Source organism: Notechis scutatus, chromosome 1, assembly GCF_049901735.1.
Source record: "Notechis scutatus isolate UNSWTSFEM ecotype Mainland chromosome 1, rNotScu1.2, whole genome shotgun sequence".
Lineage (NCBI taxonomy): Eukaryota > Metazoa > Chordata > Lepidosauria > Squamata > Elapidae > Notechis > Notechis scutatus.
The window spans coordinates 286,215,221-286,236,338 of record NC_142009.1 but is presented as its reverse complement, the minus strand read 5'-3'; the positions used below and the strand labels follow the sequence as shown (position 1 = coordinate 286,236,338).

At 36.3% G+C, this 21,118-nt stretch overlaps 1 protein-coding gene across 6 annotated transcripts in view; it reads left to right on the top strand.

Annotated features, from left to right (window-relative positions):
• Positions 1–21,118, top strand: part of HEATR5A (HEAT repeat containing 5A) — a 75,074-nt gene that overhangs the window by 17,155 nt on the left and 36,801 nt on the right. For all 6 annotated transcript variants that reach the window (XM_087951769.1, XM_087951765.1, XM_087951770.1 and 3 more), the window contains 11 exons: positions 1,419–1,674; positions 5,841–5,996; positions 6,933–7,183; positions 8,667–8,778; positions 10,092–10,244; positions 10,868–10,967; positions 13,542–13,651; positions 16,922–17,085; positions 17,171–17,346; positions 18,212–18,317; positions 19,908–20,098. In XM_087951769.1, the coding sequence (XP_087807895.1) occupies positions 1,419–1,674; positions 5,841–5,996; positions 6,933–7,183; positions 8,667–8,778; positions 10,092–10,244; positions 10,868–10,967; positions 13,542–13,651; positions 16,922–17,085; positions 17,171–17,346; positions 18,212–18,317; positions 19,908–20,098 (1,775 nt within the window). The remainder of the gene's footprint in view (positions 1–1,418; positions 1,675–5,840; positions 5,997–6,932; positions 7,184–8,666; positions 8,779–10,091; positions 10,245–10,867; positions 10,968–13,541; positions 13,652–16,921; positions 17,086–17,170; positions 17,347–18,211; positions 18,318–19,907; positions 20,099–21,118) is intronic.

Here is a 21,118-nt window from a genome sequence, read left to right as displayed (position 1 = left end):
CTGATGCCGGTACCGGTCCGTGGATCGGTCCATGGATTGTACTGGTCCATGGTACAAAAAAAGTTGGGGACCACTGCCCCGGAAAATCTCTATGGAAAAAAATCCCCCAGTATTTCCCTATATAGTCAACAGCTTGGAATGCTGCTGACTTCTCCATTCTGAGCATTCTTCCTTCCTAGTCACATCATATGTTGCTTCTAACATACGTAAAATGTTTATATAAAAACTATGCTGCTCTACCTCTTAGAATGCTGTGAATTCCTCAGTTTCATAATCAAATCATAGAATTCAAAATAGATGATATTCATAAAATACTCAGTTGCTCTCATTAAGTATATACCTAAAGCAATTTTTTTTTACAATTGTTGCTTCATCCAGGGTACGCTGCAATGGTCATGTGAAAAAGTCACTTTTTTCAGGGCCATTGTAACTTTGGTCACTAAATGAGCTGTAAGTTGAGGACTATCTGTATGTATCATATGGGGAAATTATGCATGAACTGTTGCAAGCTACTGGAGAGATTAAGTAGTGCTGCTCTACCTCCTAATTTGGGCATAAATCATTCTTTGTTTCCCCTGTAAAATGTTAATTTTGTTTGAAATCATGTTTTGGCTCCTGAAAGATGGATTTATGTGATAATCTTCCCTTTAAATGTTCTGTTTTAAAGGGGGAAAGTATCACTATACCTTTTATCTACAGTCCCTTTAAGGTTATCCCCATTTCTGTCTTTAAAGGCATGGAAATCAATTTTCGTTTCTTTAAATATATTTATTTTATTTATTTAGTAAACAAATGTGTATGGCTGCCCAGATCACACATAGGGGCTGAATGGCTTACAAATATGAAAGATCACCATCAAACCACTTGTTTTTAGTAACTAGGACAGTATTCTATAACCTCAATACACTGAGATTGCTTTTATTGATTGACATGTAATCTTTCAAGCTGTTCACTGCTTTTATGTTCTGGTTTCTATTGTTGTAAAATCAATTTAGAAAATAGGGGAATATTTCAATAATTTCTAAGGTGGCATTCAAATTTGTAGGGGTAAGAATGGCAGTTTTTATTGAATTGCTCTTGAAATTCAATCTTACCTAAATATAAATTTATATATAAAATTCTACTGATATCATTGTTCTTATTTTTCACTGGAATATTAAGTTTTCAGTTAATCTTAAGTTGGTATTTATTGGTATTTTGATTGAGAGAAGGAATTTTTCAGCATTTGGCTTAATTTGATGAAGTTTATTTTTCAAATAACTACTGCCAAATATTTTCACTTTACTTAAAGAAGTTATAAATGTAAATAAATACATTAAATAACTGCATTAAAATGGTTTAATTTTTTTGTAATATGTGACATAATACATGCAAGTTGAAACTGATTTTAATATTTTTTTTAATCAATTGTTTTCCAGGCATACGTGGTATTTATTTCCACATTAGGAGGAGAATGGCTTGAAAGGAATTTTTGTGCTTTACTTTCCCACATTCTGGATCTGGTCTCTCAGTCTCACCCTAAGGCTATTCAGACACAAATGGACAGTATTTGTAGCCGCCGTTGTATTTCATTTATTCTCCGAGCTACAGTAGGAGGCCTTCTTGGGGAAAAAGCTCGAATTGCAGCTGCCAAGGAGATTTGTCAAACCATCTGGAAACTGAAGAAAGTTATGGGTATGGGACTAACAAGATTATTTGCCAACCCTCCCTCTGTCACCTTCCATTCCACTAATGCTTTAATCACTTCCTAATCTAGTCATATACTAATTTAATCCCCCACACAAACCAAGTCTCTTTGTGGCTTTTTAAAATCATTTTTAAACTTAAAATGTCCTGAATTTTTCCCATGAATCAGTTTTAGATAAATGTGTGGAAAGTAGATATAATAGCTGACTGTAGGCTTGACAGCACAACTTTATATTACACACCACTAATATGTGTATCTGATGATGGAATCACAAGCACAACATTCCACTAATTACAAGCTTTCCTGTTCCCTTTATCAAGTCACGCTGAATTAAACGATCTCATTCATCTTGCCCAGTTTGGAAGGTTTGCTGAAATCTAGATCAGTGGTTCCCAAAGTGGGCGGTGCCGCCCCCTGGGGGGGGGATGCCTTAGGGGAACGGTAAGAGGCAAGGTGGCCGGCAGGGGGGTGCTAAGAGGTGGCAGGGGGGCGCTGGAGATGGGCCACTCACAGGGCACAATTCAGGGGTGAGATTTTACCAGTTCGCAAGAACTGTTGTTAACGTTCCAGTAGGTTGAAGAACCGGCAAAAAGGGGCCCTGTCTGACCCTGCCCCCTCCTCCATTTTCTGCTGTCAGTCCTTATTGCGCATGCATGACATTGCGTGCATGTGCAACAATCGCTGACAGCATTTCCCGCCCACCCCACCCCACCCAGTCCTTATGTAGCACATGTGTGCTCGTTTCCCATTTTCCTGCCCGCCATCGCTACCAGCACCAGCCAGCCCGCCCGCCCGCCTGCCCTACCTTCCTACCACCATCTGATCTAGGTGAGTTACACTCTGCAAGCCCACTCCAGCTTTCCTCCACTTTCCCGACGTGCCTTCTGGATTTTCTCTGCTTTCCCGACATGCCTGCCTTGAACGCAGCGGCGGCGGGATGTTTGAAAAGGGGAGGAAAGCCAGAGTGGCTTTGCTCTCCTTTTCAAATGTCCTATCGCAGCTGCATTCGAGGTGAGGCCCCACAAGCTCACCCCATTAAGCTCCTTGCACCGGAGTGTGCAGCAGTCAGTGGGGTGAACCTGAGAGAGGGAAAGAGAGAGAGAGAGAGAGAAAGAAAAGAAAGAGAAAAGGGACAGAAAGAAAATGTGACAGACAAAGAAAGGGGGATGGAAGGAAGGGACAGAAAGAAAAAGAAATAAAGGAGGGGGGAGGGAGGAGAAAGATAATGAGATATCTATTCTAGTCCAATCACCTGCTCCAGCAGGGTTAGAAGGGAGTGTGTGTGTTTGTATGTGTTCTTGTAATTTACCAGTACATTTTGGTTTTGCCTTCTTCAGAATTGGCACTGTAATACATTGGGGAAAAGTAATTTTTTAGGGTGGAGGTCTGGTCCAATGGATCCTGTTTAAGCCTCAACAAAAAGTGAGAGCTTCCTGATAGTCTTGACCATGTTTTGTCCACAAAGCCTTTAATTAATAGAAGCCAAAGGTGTTTCAATGTGCTGGCAAAGATGCTGGCAAAGATGTTTCAGTATGGGAAAGGGCCTCTATACTGGACCTCATTTCAATCTTATGCATCAGCTTTCTCTGTCTCTCTCTGTCTCTTTCTCTGTCTCTCTCTCTGTCTCTCTCTCCCCTCCCTCCCCCACTCTTTATTTGTCCCCTTTCTTTCCCTTTTCCCTTTTCTTCCTTCTTTCTTTTCTCTCTCTCTCTTTACCTCTCTCTTTCTTTTCTCTCTCTCTCTTTCCTTCTCTCAGGCTCACCCCATTGATTTGGTGCACCACTCCACTCGGACATAAAACAAATGAACAAAAATCAGCAAAGCATCTCTGATTAGATTCTATTCACTACTAGAATCTAATCAGAGATGCTTTGCTGATTCCTCTCAGCAGCAATTCAGTTCAAAGACGCATAGATGAAATGGCTGAGAATGTGGAAGATGTACTACGGACAACAGACTTTGCATTACACCTGAATCAACTTTGCCAGGCAATGAATCTTTGCTTCTTGCTTATGTGCACTTTATTAAAGACGAAAGTTTGACTCGAGTTATTTGCGAGGCAACTAAATACAGATACTAAAGGGGAGTCAATATTTCATTTTGTTGAGCAGTTCTTCAAAGACAAGGAAATTCCATTAACCAACATACTTGCTTGTGCAACTGATGGAGCACCATCAATGACTGGTCGCTACCGTGGGTGTGTTGCTTACTTGAAAAAAGCAGTGCCAAATGTCTTTACCAATCACTGTGTCATTCATCCCCAACATCTGGTTGCAAAAAACCTCAGTGATCGCTTGAACAAGTCATTACACACTGTCATTACTGCAGTGAACAAAATTAAAGTACATGCTCTCAAGGATCGACTATTCCGAGAGCTCTGTGTTGAGAATGATGAAGATTTTGATCGTTTGCTGCTTCATACAGAAGTTCGTTGGCTATCAAAAGGAAACTGTTTGAGACGCTTTTTACAATCTTTTTGACACTGTTGTGGAGTTTTTTGAAGGCAAGAATGCTTTGCTCAGTGATGAACTCAAAGAGATCAGGCATGACATTGCTTATTTATCAGAACTGTTTACAAAGTTCAATGAAGTGAATTTGCAGTTGCAAGGAAATGAAGTCAATCTTATTAAGGCCAAATCTGTCATCTCTACATTTATTTCGAAGTTAGCTCTATTCAAGCCAATATAGGCCGTCACGAGCTATACCAATTTCCAAGCTTGTCTGAGCTAGAAAAGAAAGGTGGGATACAAGATGATGATCTGCAAGTTTTTTGTGACCACTTGGACATGCTGCATAAAGATATGTCTGATCGGTATCAGGATCTTTTGATGGAAATTCCAGATTGGGCGATAAATCCATTTTTAGATACTAAGGAAGATGGGATAGTGGAGGAACAACTAATAGAACTGAAAAATGACATTGAGCTGAAGCCAAAGTTTAAGAAATCGTACCAAGAGTTTTGGTTACAGAAGGAAATTTCTGATCACTATCCTGCACTAAAAGAAGCTCCTTGTTGCATTTCCAACATCATATTTGGTGGAACGTGGTTTCAGTGTGGTCATCCAACTTCTCTCCAAGCAAGAAATCGACTCCAGATTGCTGAACGTGGTGATTTAAGACTCCTGCTAAGTGACTTAAAACCAGACATTAGGAAACTGGTATCAATTCACCAAGTACATCCATCGCATTAGTAACTGCTTCACTGTTCAGTAAATTCTTAAATTGATAAATGACTATCAGACTTTGAAAACCTGGTATTACTGGATCATGTTCAACCATTTTGTTGAATTAACATTAACTTAAAAGATTTTTAAATTGGATTTTGAATAAATGTGCAATTAATTGTTACAACTTTGAATTTTACTGTTACTATCTTCTTTGGTGGGTCATGCAAACCGCTATTCCGAATAATGTTGTTTATTGGGGGTGGGGGTGGGGAGCACTGAGGATGAGTTTGTAGCACCAAGGGGGAGGTGGACTGAAAAGAAAAGAAAGAAAGAGAAAGAGAGGGAGGAGAAAGTGAATGAGATATCTAGTCCAACCAGCTGGGTTAGAAGGGAGTGTGTGGGTGTGTGCGTGTGTGTGCGTGTATGTGTGTGCATGGCTGTCAAAACTCTAAAAACAGGTCAAGTAGCTCTGGAGAGGCCAGTCATAAATTAGAACAGGTTGCTAAGCAACCTGCCATTAAGTGAGGACCACTTGTATTTGGTTTGCCAGTCACCAAACCATGCCCACCCAGTCACATGACCAGCAAGCCACACCCACCCAGTCACATGGCCAGTAGGCCATGCCTACCCAGTCATGTGACCAGCAGGCCATGCCCTCAAATTAAGCCACGCCCACAGAAATTCGAATCCTGCCCCTGGGTGGGGGGGGGGGGCACTGAGGATAAGTTTGTAGCACCAAGGGGGCGGTGGACTGAAAAAGTTTGGGAACCAAACTTTTTAAAAGGTAAATTGTTGCAGTCTTATTTATTATCTTAAACAATTTTGCAGATGATAGAGAGAAATTACAATTATTACCAATAATTTATCTGTGGTTTACTGTATATCTAGTCTGAAGTGTAGCCTCATTTTACTCAAAAATATGTGTCAGCCACCTATCCCTGGCTTTTACTCACTTCTTTTATTAACATAACATTTTCTATTATCAGATGCTGCAGTGAGTAACTGTAATGTCGAAACCCATATTGGTACAACAGAGGTAATAATAAACCAGCATATGTTAATATGTGCTCTAGAGGAGCTTGGAAACCTCATACATGGCTTAGGTTCTACTGCTACACCTGTTCTGCAAGATTCTAGTACAGGTAATACCCTCATAGAGTCTTAAGCTATAGGACAAATAATACAAAAATAGGTGGTGCTACCACAAACTGCTTCAGGATGTATTCTACGCAAAGGGTGTTTGGATAGTTCCAGCAGTCTTTCTTTTAATAAATTAAAATATTTTGTATAAATTTTGAATAATCACAGATTATAGGGAATCTATTGGGAACATGTTATCAGGATCAGTTCTTAGTTCAGCGATGAGAGGGAAGACTGCATTTTTATATCATTTTGAGATTTCAGAGTGTTTCACACAGTGTACATAAGGACTGTGTCACAATGAGACAGCAGTTAGTGTAATTTAAGTAATTTCATAAAAAAGCCAAGAATATTGCACCCAGTTAGTAATGGGAGACAAGCAAGAAATCCCAGACTAGGTGGATTAAGAAGCTAAATAATCTCCTGAGGGAAAGCTTTAATAAACCATTTTTATAATCTTGCCAAGAAAACAATATAAATATGTCTGGGTAATTACCCCAAAATGGCTCAAATGAAAGGCGGATTTACATATAATTAAAGCCACAGTTCTAGGTCATCATCATCCTGATTCACTTATTGCAGAATCCTTGGGAACACTTTTTAAGAGATGTTTGTATAAAATTGCAGTTTTGCTGCTGAAGTGGAATTTATCTTTCTTTTTGCAACACATTGCCACAAATACTCTGCCGGTGATGACGTAGTCAGGAACAAGAATCTCCCTAGCTCTTCTTGGCATGCCTCCTGGACACCTGGTTTGCACTGTGTGTAGCTTCTTTACCTTTATCAGTCTCCCAGAAAATTATGACAATTCTGTAGAGGTTCTTTTTTTTAGCTTACAGTGGACATATAAGGGCAAAAAGTGGAAGCTCTGTTGATTTACTGTCTCAGTAAGCATTCTCGTATGTGTTTCTAATTTTGTAATACGTTTGATTTTCCAGGAGTCCTGGATGCAGTAATCTCCATTATCCTTCATCCCTGTATTTCTGTTCAGCTAGCAGCAGCATGGTGCTTACGATGTATTGCTGTAGCATTACCCTGCTATCTCTCTCCACTTCTGGATAGCTGTATTGAGCGCTTGACAGCAATGAAATCCTCCCCAGAAGCAGTGACTGGCTATAGTTTTGCCATTGCTGCTTTATTAGGAGCTGTCAGAGAATGTCCTTTAGGAATTCCGCATGGCAAAGGGAAGGTAATTATTAGAACTGTTCATCTGGTATTGGCTGCAGTGTCACAATTATTTTTTGTCACTTCTGTGCAGCTAGAATACATATTTAAATAATGTGAGGTCATTATTTTGATAAATGAATTATTGTTTGTTTTATGTTATGTTCCCTAACTTAGCTTTTTAAAGTACTATATCAAATTCTGCAGGGAAAACCTGTCCACGATGAAGTTCTATATTCAGAAACGTGTAACATTTCACATACTGTAGCTCAGTTGCTTCAGTTTTACAAATTATGTTTCACAGAGTACATGAACCAGTCATAAATACTTTAATAATGAAACTCTTACTGCTGTTTAGTTATTCCATCTGCCTATTAGACATGTGCGAAATATTTGCAAGAGGCGATTTGTAGAATGTGTCAGAGTGAAATAGCCCGCCTCAAAACATTAATACTTGTTTTAGAAGAGTGTGCAAAGGCTCACTTATTACACGTGCCAGCCCAGAGAAAACTTCTGCTTGGTTGCTTGTCATGTGCAGATATTCTTCTACTTATGTCTGAAGTTACAGCAATTGCATTTTGCAGTACTTGTCCCTCAGCTTATATGTACAGTGTCCCATGATTACATGACTGTGATTACATGACTGTGATATTTGCTGAAAACCTGCTGTTATTTCTGGGGTTTGGCAAAAATGCCCAATGGGTTATTATGGATTCACTTAACAATCGTGGGGATTCGCTTAATGAATGTCATAAAAAAAGTCATAAAATTGGATTGGTCACATGGTGATCTGCTTTATGACCATTATGACTTACAGCCGTAATAGACAGATTCCCTTTGGTTATAAGAAAAGAACTACGTGTAAAGTGATTGTAAAAGTATATTAACATACAAATACACAGGGTCAGCAATTGAAAGAGCCAGGCAAACCTGAGATTTGGAGTGAATAAAGTGAACAAAGCAAGTGACAGTGTGTGTATAAAAGGAGACAATAATAGAAGAGTCTGTAGTATCTAATAATTCCACTGTGCTAATATTATAGAATTAAACCTTGCCATATTGAAATTATTCCAGGTGACTGAAGATAATTTTGTTTGATTTTTAACGTGGTGTGAAGACAAACATAATGGTTTGAAAATTGTGATTTTTTGTCTCTGCACAATGTGAATTGATGGCTATTGTGTCTTATCTAACACATCTTGCTTAAAACAAATCATATCCAATTATGATTTACAAAACCCAGGCAATGCATAGTGTGCTTATTGGTTGTAGATGACAATTTCACTGTATCTGAGGAAGTAGAGTCTAGTTCATAAAAAATTATGCGACATAACATATTATCATCTTCAGTTTCATGCTCACAAGGAATAACAATTCTAGAATTTATTCCATGTATTGTATTTACACGAGAAAGTTAATTTGCAGAAGTAGTGTATATACTTCTCTTCATAAGAAATTAATTTTGAATTTCAGCTCTTAAAATAGTGAAAATGTTTGTTTTCATATAGGTTGTCATGATGGTAGCTGAGGATCTTTTGCGTTCAGCTTCTCAGAATAGTCGGATTTCAATACAAAGAATGCAGTCAGGTTGGCTTTTGATAGCTGCTTTAATGACATTAGGTAAGATTATTCACCTATATATCTTTATTTCTTTATCATAAAAGTTAACCACTTCCGTACATCTTATCTGATGTCACTTTGAATATATATGAACAAGTTCTAATTGTTTCATAGCTGTAGAAATATAGTTAACTTACATTATTACTTCGTTGTCATAGGCCATAGGGAATTATCTTTTCCATTATAACAAATACACAAATTATATCAATAACATGTATGTTATATATGAATCATAAGCAAACAACCATACTTTCAAGGGTGAAGTAAACAGTTTAAAAAACAAATATGAATATGTGGATTAAAGATAATTTTGGTTTTTTTTCCAGCCCTTGCAAAACATTCATGTAACATGGGACTATAAAGTATTGTTTTCCACAGTGTCCTCTGTACAGTTTATGGGAAGAAGAACATGAGAACAATGCAGAGGAGAATTTTAGTCCTGATTGGGATGTTAGGGTAGTTTTCCCGAACACAATGGAACGATAAGGCAATGGAAGAATAACCAATGATCTTTATTTTCTTCTTGTATTGCTAACATTAATAGTCTTTACAACCACTCATTCAGCAGCTGTTCAAAGTTATAACAGTGCTGAACAAAGGGGGCTTACAACTGGTCCTTGGAGTTCCAGCTGTCACAGTATCCCCATTGTCACATGATTGCAATCCAAGCACTCAGTGTGTGGCTTATGAATATGTGAGCATAATCATATGTTACTTGCTTGCTTCGCTCATGAAAAGTCAATGGGGGATGGGGAAGTCAACAAGAAGTCAGAAGTCATTCCCACCATTTTTTGTCATAGCAACTACCCATGTTGTCCCTACCTCCCTGAGCATCTTGTGCATCTGTTTTGGCACCTCCGCACCTGCCTGTAACATCCTTACAACCCCCATCCTCTGCCTGGGCATCTTCCTTAACAACCCACAAGGTCCTGGGGTTACAGTGGCAATCAGGACTGCAAGATTGCTATCACTAAGCAATGCAGTCACCTTTATGATCGCATTGCTTAGTGATGGAAATTCTGGTCCCAGTTGCTGTCATAACCAAGGACTGTCTGACTACAATAATTCATAGTGGGTGAAATCATTGGGTGCGTAATAAAAAAATATTTTCACAGATCTGAACATTTCCACTTCTCCATTTGCAATTCTTCATACCCATCAAAGTTTGCTTCAAAAGGTCCCTTCACTTTTCAGAGTATTTTGAAAGGGCACACAGGAGCTTCAGGATGAAGGGAAAATAGAATACTTTCATTAAAGAAAATGTTTCAGTCAATACCACCTACAAAAAACATTTCCAATCTTAAAAATAATAGGTCCTGCCGTGGTCCAGCATCATCTTCCTAGAGTGCTGTTATTATGGAAATGTGCATTTCCGGTATGTCCTAAAGACTTAGAAACTGAGAAGAAACGTGGTGATTCATTTACATGGCAAGTGACACTGGAAAGCCGAGCAGGTGCTCTCTGTGGTGGGTGAAAATCGTGGCTCTTTATACTTCCACTTTTTTTGAACTTTCAGTAGCAATAAAAATAAAGAACGGTCTTCTTTTTTCTCCATTGATTTCCAGTTCCAGATCTTTAATAACACTTTTTACACATAAATATCTAGACTATGAGGTAATTGTAGCTTATTTGGTTACAAGTTTAAAATTTTATTTATTGCTATATTACATGCGGACATTTGGTGAATAAGAGAGGTACTAACTACTAATCAATACTAATCTTGAAGATTAATTTTTAACTTAATGTTCTGATATATTATACTATCAGACTGTTTATTCATTATTCAAGCATTGGAGATAATCTATCTCTTTCACTACTTCTGGATGAAAAGTAGTGAACATCTTGCTACATATTTAAGTATGTAGAATCGTTATCCTTTATATTCCATAGTACAACAGTATTATTTGTAGTTTCAGAATTGCATGTATTTATATACCATCCATCTCAAGACTGTGTTCCAAATATATCAATTAAGTATAATTTACTATAACATTCTTCTCTTATTATTTTTTCTACTTCTTTCTATAAGAAGATTGTATTATGATTTGTGTATATAGACTGATGTGCAATCAATATGCTTTATTCTCAGCTATCAAAAGCTTTATTCTCTATTGTGGAGGACTCCTTACAGACGAAGTGATTCAAAGATTGCTTCCTCCTGTCCCATGTGCTGTTGATTTACTGACACAGTAAGTAATAATATTTTTATCTTCATCCTCAATCAACATAAAGTAGAATTCAGTGAGAAAATTACAGCCATCCCATTGTGATACCGTGTTTCTCACATAATAAGGCCGGGCCTTATTTTTTGAGCCCAAAAACGGCTAGGCCGTCTTTTCGGGGTGACTTAATTCCCCCTTGCATCCTCGCCAACAGCCGCTCCTAACGGGCGATCATGGCCAAGCACAGAGAGCTCCCTACTCCCACCTTTGCTGCAGACACCTTTGGCACCTGCCGCTGTTGCTTTCCCTTCTGCCCATTACGCCGCCACGTTTGGAGCTGCCGCTTCCGTGTTTGGAGTGCGGTCGCCATTTGGAGCTCCAAACGCGAAATGGCAGCTCAAACATGACGGCGGGCGATCTTTTTTTTGGTCCGCGCGAAGTTCAAAACGAGCAAGAGAGGGAGACTGCAGATGCCTCCATCCGAGATGGCAACCTCACTAGTGGATCACAACGTGGCTGGAAGCCCGAATCGGCGGGATACGATGGCGATCTTTTGGAGCGAGAGGAAAGGGAGAAAGAGTTGCGGCGTAATTTGCAGGAGGAAGTGGGTGTACCCACGGCAGGGAGCCCAAGGAAGAAGGGCTGGTAGGCAACGGAGCGTCCCGTAGCTCCGGAAGCAGCCTAGAGACGCGCCCGGGAAGAGGCGCAGATGCTGCCTTGTAGTCCCCAAGCCAACTGCGTGCGCCGCCTTTAGCTATGTGCGCTCCGCGCTTTAGGCATCTCTGTGTGATCGCGACCCTGTCCTTTCCACCTGGCGCCCTTGCTGCTTTCTGGCTCTTTAGCAAGGCATCACGATCTCCCTCTCATGCTCGCTCTGAACTTCGCGCGGACCAAAATAAAAGATCGCCCGCCGTCATGTTTGGAGCTTCCGCATTTGGAGCTTCCACCCCGTTTGGAGCTCCAAACAGCGGCAGTGCTCCAAACACGAAGCCGGTTGCTAAAGAGCTTAATTTGATTTTATGCCCAAAAAACATGCTGGGCCTTCCTATTGGTGGAGGCCGTATTGTTGGAGAAACACGGTAGTATAGTCTACATAATATGATAACTAAGATTTAAGATTTAATTTACTAAAGGAAACTATAAAATCGTGATATTATTAACATTGTAAGATTAATATCATGAAGAGAAGAATGAGTACAGAATAGTATAATTTATATAATTTGGTTGCTAATGTATACAGATAGTTATTGACTTACGACCACAATTGAGCCCAAAATTTCTGTTAAGCAAGACATTTGTTAAGTGAGTTTTGTCCCATTTTACAACCTTTCTTGCCATAGTTCTTAAGTGAATCACTGCAGTTGATAAGTTAGTAAGCTGGTTGTTAAGTGAATCTGGCTTCCCCATTGACTTTTGCTTGTCAGAAGGTCACAAAAATCACATGATCTTGGGACACAACAACGGCCATAAGTGTGAACCAATTGCCAAGCATCTGAATTTTGATCACATGATCATGGGGATGCTTCAAAGGTCGTAACTGTGAAAAATAGTCATGTCACTTTTTTCAGTGCTGTTGTAACTGTGAACGGTCACTAAGTGAACTGTTGTAAATGGAGGACTACCTGTACTTAGTGCTGAAAAAGGAATCTTGCAACCAGTTCTCAAATTTTCAGCCGTCACAGCATCCCCATGGTTATGTCATGATGATTCTGGCACATATTTATGAGGATCACATTATCCCACAATCACTTGATTGCTATTTGGCTTCTGACTTTTGACCAGCAAAATCAATGGGGAAGCCAGAAAAAAGTCACAAGCCATGACATCATGCTTCTGACCTGCAGCGATTCACTTATGACCACAAAAAGAACTGACAAACTGACATAAGTCTAGCACAGTCACATGATTTTACTTTACAACTGCATTGTTTAACAATGGAGTTGCCATTCCCAGTTGTGACTGAAAAGTGAGTGTTCTGTGTTTTAGTTTTAAATACAGTGGTCATTTGCATGTGTGTTTATCAGGATGATGCAGTGAACTTGATTGAAAGCTGGGAAAGGCATAGTGAATAAAGAGAATGGCCTTGAAGGACTAAGGCAGCAACCAATAAAAGAAACTTGAGCCCAGGTCAAGAATGTAATTTGCAAAAATGCCTCCTATACCCTCCTGCCCTTCTCCTGAAAATAAAAGAGGCAGGAAGGGTAGCATGAGCAAGATTTTATTATTATAACTGTTCTGATAAAAGCATTTTTAGATCTACAGTATATCTTAGTACTTATAGGACTAATAAAAGGTGATCTGACGTACATAGGGAATGTACATTGTATCTGTTGGCACCACCTTAAATCATGAATGTTTTCTTGGATCAGGTGCTAGCTACGGCTGAGCAAGCAAAGGAAAGGCTACAATTTCTTTAAGGGAATTGACCTTGCTCTGAATCACTTTTTTCCCTTTCAGTTCAGATAGCTGTCCATATGTATGAAATCAATAGCAGATGTATTCATTTATTTATTATATAGGCAGCTCATTTTACATACATGACTCTAAATTAATTGAACAGCTTTTGTTGTAACAGTGGGATTTTTTTTTTAACCATTAAAGGCTTCCTTCACTAAATAAAATGTATGGCAGTGCTTTAAAACTATCATCAGTGACATATAGGAAAAGACTTTATGAACTGCTTGCTTTGTTGCCTCCCAAGAGTTATGAAGGTATGTATAGTTCTTCCCAAAATATTTCTTGTCTTTTAGTAACAAAAGCAGAAGTAAAGCATTGTAGCATAAAATATAATTAATTTGTATATAAGAAAAAGCCTTAACACAGAATGATATTCGAAAAACTTGTACCAGATAAATTCCATGCATAATACTAGTAAAAAAAATAGAGGCAGAGAAAGTATAATTTGAATAAAGGTTAAGATTTTAAAAAGTAGTGTATAGTATTCAAGGAAGGGATAAAATGCTGCCTTGGTAGCCTTTATAAATTCAAGCATGACAGCAGAGCATACATTGTGTGCATTACGATTCAGAATCTAAATGATTATGTGAACTTTTAGCTCTATGGTTTTTCCTCTGCTTTTTGTTTTCAGTATTTTTATTTGGCACATAGAGAATGTAGATGTATGCCTTTGTGCAGTGAAATTCAGAAATAGCGGTATTGCTGTAACACTGAGTAACAGATATTAGACCACATAGCAGTTCACCTTTTTTAACCTTAAGTTGTTCCACCAAGTCAATTTAAACTGCAGAGTAAGCAATTAAAAATACATAACAATTCAGACTTACTGTAATGTCCAAGAGTTTTCTGTTTTTCATAGCTGATTTGTAGTTTTATCCTAGGACATAATGTATTATAAGGCATTGTAAAGGAAGTAATGTATTATAAGCTAACATATTTCTTTTTTGTTTCTATTATACTCCCTTCACTATTAAATGCTACATGTTTAGAAACATGAGCTATATTTTCAGAAAGACTACCCAGTCACTGAAAGTAAAAAGAAATTCTAGCTGTAAAAACACTTCTCTTGATATTTGTAATCTTGAATCTGGTGCTTCACCAGAGTATCAGTCTTTCAACATCAGATTTATTTCAAAAGTTACTTGATGTTTGGTACTGCCAAATCTATTTACTAATAAGTACCTAAAAAGAAAATACCTCTTCATTAAGTTATATTTGTGTTTAAAATAATTTTTGCTCTATTGCAATAATTTCTGGATGAAATAAATTATTCAGCTTCTCTTTCTAACAGTTGATTATGATATGCTACATTCTTGTTTTAGAAAGCCTTTCATTTTTTGGCATGGAATATTTCATGTGAGATCATTAAACCTATTCAGGTTTATTACCTCAAATCCACACATTTATCAGAAATCACATTTCTTGTCCTTAAAATACTGTGAAAATCTAGGTAATTAAAATACTGAAGAGATAAGGATTTCTGAATGATTTTTTTAAAAAAAGACTTAAAAAAAATTTTTTTTTGCTGTGAGTGGGAAGGGAGAGGGAAAAATTGGATTAGAATTTGAAAATAAGGAGAAGACTGCCTGGATTTTTAAAGAGCTATAAATACTAACAAGGCTTCTGAAAGATATATATTAAATGGAACTTTGTGATCAAACTCCAATCCCAGAAAGAGAAAGTGAAGGAGAAAGTGCTTAAAAGAATTAACCTACTTGGATTGCTTGGTGATTTTACTACTTTTGAGAATTATCTCTGATTAAAAGCACTTGGGTGGTTGCTTGGGAAAACTTTTTCTCTTTATAATGGCATTACTTGTGGACAGATTGAAACTTTTATATCAAAAATATGAGAAAGAAAAGCAAGAAGGGAAGGATGTTTTTGATACTCTTTTTCAGTATTTAGAAATGGCGGTCTACACTTATGTAAAATTGAATGGACAACAGGACGACTGGGACAAAGAAGAAGCCATTTTTGATGAACAAGTGACTTTGGCTGGGGAAGGAAAGGAGAAAGAGAAAAAGGAAAAAGAGACTTTAAGACCTATAAAAGCAATCAAAAAAGAGAAAAACAAGATGAAAAAGAGATATTATGTTAGAAGACAACAGAAAGGAGGAAAGCAGAGAAAAAGGGAGGTGGAGAGGCAAAGGGGTAAAGAGGACAGAGAGAAGAATAAGCAAGGGAGAAAGGGGATGAAAAGCCTCAATAGTAGAGAGCAAGATGTAAAGAAACAAGAGCTTTTTAGAGATAATGGGTAAACTTTATTGATAAAGGGATTCTAAAGGTACATAAGATTGTTTTTTATATTTGTATTTAGAAATAATTTTAGAAAGTTGGAAATAATGTATAATTTAAAGTGTGATAAAATGTTTAATATAACTTAGTGAAACTTGCCTTAAGAAAAGGGGAACATTTTATGAAATAAGGATTTGAGATATGATGTGTGGGGGGGGGGGGGGAATAATGGTGGAAAATATAAGTATTCCCAAAAGGCATGTTATTTAATTGAAATGGATAAAATGGTTAAGATATAAAGGAGTTGGAGAGAAAGATACAAATGAATGTCAATATTAATTAGATTGTGTTATTTCAGTGGAAATTTTTTTTTTTTAAAGAGATTTGAAGTAGGAGAAGCAGGAATACCTTAATGAAATAATTATTTAAAATATGTGACGTGGGGGGGAATAATTATGGAAAGTAGGTGCTCCCACAAAAGTATGTTAATTAATTGAAAAGTAATGTGCTAAGTGTTTATGATATAAAAGAATATGAATAGATTAATGAATAGATTAGTATTGGTATTGATAATATTGTATAATTTTAGAATGTACCAAATAGAATCCCAATGTAAGTTAGGTATTTTATATTAAGTATTATAAATGTAGGGGAAAGAGGTAAAGGCATCATACTCCAATTAGTGTACAGGAGAAGCTTTTTTTTTAAAGAAGAAAGATAAATCGATAGCTGGAAATAAACAGACAAAGAATAATAAATATTATGATTTGAATTGAGATGAGATAAATAAAATAAAATTAAGAGAATCTAAGAGAGAGAAGAAGCTATATATAAAATTGAAAATGGTAATAATGATATGGAATGGCATATAAAATGAATATGAATTTGAGTTGGTGTCTGTACAAAGAGTTTTGACCCGGGATTAAGCAACTTTCAGAAAAGATGTTTTTTTTTTATGTTTATATGTTTTGTGTTCTTATGTGTTTATGTTTGAATGAGTTAATAAAACCTTGGAGAAGGTTAGAAAAGGATAATGGAGAAAAAGATAGAAGAAAATAAAGCAAGTTAGAAAGGGAAAATATGTGATTGTAAGGAAATGTGTTAATGTTGTCAAACTTTCAAATAATTTTTAGAAATTTTTAGAAAAAAGGTTTTATGTTTATCTTGTATGTTTTGTATGCTTTTAAAAATTAATAAAATTTGTTTTAAAAAAAATACTGTGGCAGTAGTATATTTGGGTACCAGACATGCATTAAAAAACCTTCTTTCTTTCACTTCTAAAATTACAGGAAGTTTCTCTGCTGTTCTTAAAGAACTAGTGCAAGACTTGACTCAACATGATAATCAGGCAGCTGCCTCTGCTGCGTATCTTCCGCCCTTTTCCCACCACTGCGAACTTGCCTTATTTGATCCCTTCGTGCAGGAGACAGAACACAGATTTATTGAAGAGCAGGTATCATATTTTACTGGCTATCTATGCACATAAAGGAGAAAACCCTTGTCCTGCAATGACAATTGCATTTCTTCTGTCTTTGCAGGTATTCTTAGTTAACAACACAGCTGGGGGAAGCTTGGAATTTGATCCATTTGCAATCTATGAGAAGGCTGCACATGGAGATTCAGTGCCTAAGCCTTTGCCTCCAACTTCATCCATTGTCAGTGCAGCAACCCGTCTCTTTGGAGTGATATTTTCACAAGTAACAGAGACCCAAAGGTAAAGAGAAAGATGAGATTTCAGTTTCAGATTAATTACTCATGGGAAATACATTATTTTTTTTCAAAAACATGCAATTTATCTAAACATTCTTTTTTGCCTTATGAACTAAACCATAATAAGAATTGTCTGTCTTAATTTATATACAAAGTACATATGTACGTATGTATGTATGTAGATATGTATGTACATATGTATATATATACATATTACAGGGCCAACGTTTTCCCTCTGATTAGTATAACAGTGTGACGAATGTTAGATGACTATAATTAGGGCAGTTAAGCAAGCTCGTTGGACAGTCAGTACTGGAGTTGTATAAAACAATGTCATAGACCTGCACTTTTTATATGAATTGATTTTTATTGTATTATATTTGTAAAGATTGGAATATGAATCTGAAAAGTGCTGTATTGTGTTTATTGCGTAGATCTTCTTAAGAACTCTGAATTCAGATATTATTATTCTCTTTTGGTAGATGAGAGTGTTAGAAAAAACTTTGTTTATATTCCACATAAATATGATTTGAAATAAATTGTAGATGCAACTTTATCAACTTGTGTGTGTGTATATCTGTTTTATTAGAAAGTTCTGACATATTTCCCTGAATTAGGAATATAAGAAATATACTGAAATATACTGTATGCTTGCCACAGTCGTTGTTTGGATGTTTTTGAGAGCAACTATAGCCTTGACAAAGAAATATAGGCAAATATTAAGAGAGAATTTGATTAACTAAGAAATAAACATCTTGTTGAGCCATATTATATAGACTTTACAGCATATGACACAGAAGCCTCTCCAGTATATGAAATGGGAAAAAGGCTCATTATTCCATTTCCTTTTGACTTTGTATGCATTTAAGGCTACAAGTGCTGGAACAATTATTGGCATCCATAAAACAAACCAAAGGATCACGGCAGCAGATAATACAGCAAAATATTATATTAGCAATTTGCAGTGCCCTAAAGGTAAGAGTCGCCCTTCTGTTTATTATGAAAGTCAGTGATATCCATTATAATCATTTAAGGGGAGTCTTGTTTTCTTCGAAATTACTACTGAATCTTCTTGTCTATCTAGTATTGAAAAATGTACTTTAAAAAACAAATGGAAGAATTCAACTGCTATTATATCTTGTTGTGCTTCCAAAGTTGAGTTGATTGAATGCCATCTATAGCTAGATGCTATCTGTTTCATTTTGCAAAGTATTTATTTCCATACCTACCACTAATGCTTGTTTGCTTTTCAAATAAAAGGTAAACCAGCCTATATGGCTTAGCATTATAAATGAATGCAGTCTTGGTTTAATATAACATACATAAAACACATATCAAGAATCAATCCATTTTCTTCTCTAAAAACTTCATTAAAATTTTAAGGTCATCTGAGAGAAGTTCTAAGTATTGTTTCAACAGACTACTATATATTAAATAACTTAAACTTGCCTTGCTTTGATGTTAAACAAAGTCTTCACAATGTGTTCCTTTAGATCAGGGGTCTTCAAACTTGACAGCTTTAAGACTTGTGGACTTCAACTCCCAGAATTCCTCCTCCAGTCATGTTAGCTCAGGAATTCTGGGAGTTGAAGTCCACAAGTCTTAAACTTGCCAAGTTTGAAGACCTTTGCTTTAGATGATATAATAAAGTACTTAGATGATATAATAAAGTAGTATTCCTTTTCATTAATGACACAAATTTCTGAAAACCTTTTAATACAAGAGGGAATGAGGTTCACAGATTCACTATGGCTCTTTCATGCTCAACATTTTATGCTAAATAATAATTCAGTATAAATTTAATGTAGCATTCAAAGCTTTAATAATTCTTACCTTGCAGTTCTATTCTCTGTTATTATATAATATACATAATATTAGCAGAATTCTGTGGGCCTTGGATCTCGAGGATAAAAAGGTGACTGTACATTTCAATAAATAGCATAATACTGATGTAGAATAGCCGTTTGTTGAATTATAATGGAGAAATCTGAGATAATAGAGGATATCACTTTGTTCTATGCTTTAGAAAGCCTAAAGAAGGGAACATTCATGTATCTGTAGATATTTTAGATTGTGAAATAATTTGGCATCTAGAATCAAGAGGAAATTATAAACTGCCTATAATTTTATCTTCCCAGAGATAACTGAAGAATTAATTTTCCTTTAGCTTTAAAATATTTATGCACATATTGTTACTTATTAGGGATCTCATTTAGTAGAGAAGAACAGCAGAATAATAATTAGAGTTTATATTATCCCTCTAGAGTTCTGTAGAAAACAGTAATAGTTTTAGATGTTCTTTTAAAATCTTCCCAAAATAGATTTTATTTTGAATCTACTATGTAACGTATACTGATTTCTTTAAACGGTTTTATGGCTTTTTGTAATGTTTATGCTTTTAAACTTGATGAGAGCTGCTCTAAGAGGATTTGTTCTTGGGCAGGATACAAATATAACAAGTATATTGATTTTCATTTCCTCTCCTATTTACATGTCTATTGAAAGAAGGAAAATATTAACTGTTAAGTAATGTGATGTTGTTTATAAACTCTTCTTTATATCTAGCACTTGGCTAGCCATAAGGGAAATTTAGGTTATGAAGAAATCCAAAGCTGTATTTTGAGCTTGATCCTAAGTGCCTTGGAAAGTAACAGTCCACTTCTAAGATGTTCTGCTGCTGAAGCCCTAGCCAGACTCGCACAGGTGGTAGCTGATAATACCTTCACTTCTGGATTGGCACAAATTAGCTTTGACAAGTAAGCAATTTCTCATAATATGGTTTTATTGCATTGATTCAAAAATAGGCACCCCTTTATCCCTGAACGGATTTTTTTTTAAATTTATAAAAAGGAAAGTATTTAAGGAGCGGAGGCAGAAAAGTAAATACCTAGTATAGTGTGTCTCAACCTTGGCAACTTTGAGATGTGTAGACTTCCACTCCCAGAATTACACAGCCAGCACCATTTTTTCACACACCTTGTTCTATCCTGTTGCTTTCCTCTTCTACCCCTCTATTCACTTCTGCCAGAAACGTTCCTTCCATATTTACATAAGGATTCTCTGTCAACTGAGAATCACTGCTTCTCTCCTTCATTAGCACTTACACCAACATTTACAGATGTTAATTTAGTAAATATAAAGTTCTTCAGAATTCAAGTCAAAAAAACGATACATCAATCATTTAACAATTGAATTTAAATTTGTTTGAAATGAAAAATATATATCACATAATAAAATCTTCAAATTATAATTACAACTGCTGTAGTCTATATTAGATGTGTATTATTTGCACATTTTAAGAAATAGAACATTTCTTGTATGTCTCTGAATAATACTGTATATTTTCCCCTTTGCTTTCCTGCCCCCCCCCTTCCAAAACTCATTAGGGATTTGTTCAAGCAGCCATTAAAATTGCATCAAAAAGGGTGGTTTGTATTTCCTGGCAGCAAAATATTATGTCTGCAATAATTCTGAACACATTTATTGTGGATTACTTTGAAGATACTTATAATGGGATTTGCTTTTGAGTAAACACGAGTAAGAGCTTAGTATAATTTTACTCTTATGCATTTCAGTGATTGAAATTTAACTAATGGCATATTCATGAATGGGGGGGTACATTTTTTTAATTGGTAATTTGTGTAGAAACTATACAAAAATTTTGAAGTATTATGAATTCAGTTCGGATATTGTCAGCCCTGTTAGGTAGATCAGACCAAGAAATTAACTCCACAACATGGCTAAAACTACTTTCATTGAGATTAACTATAATAACA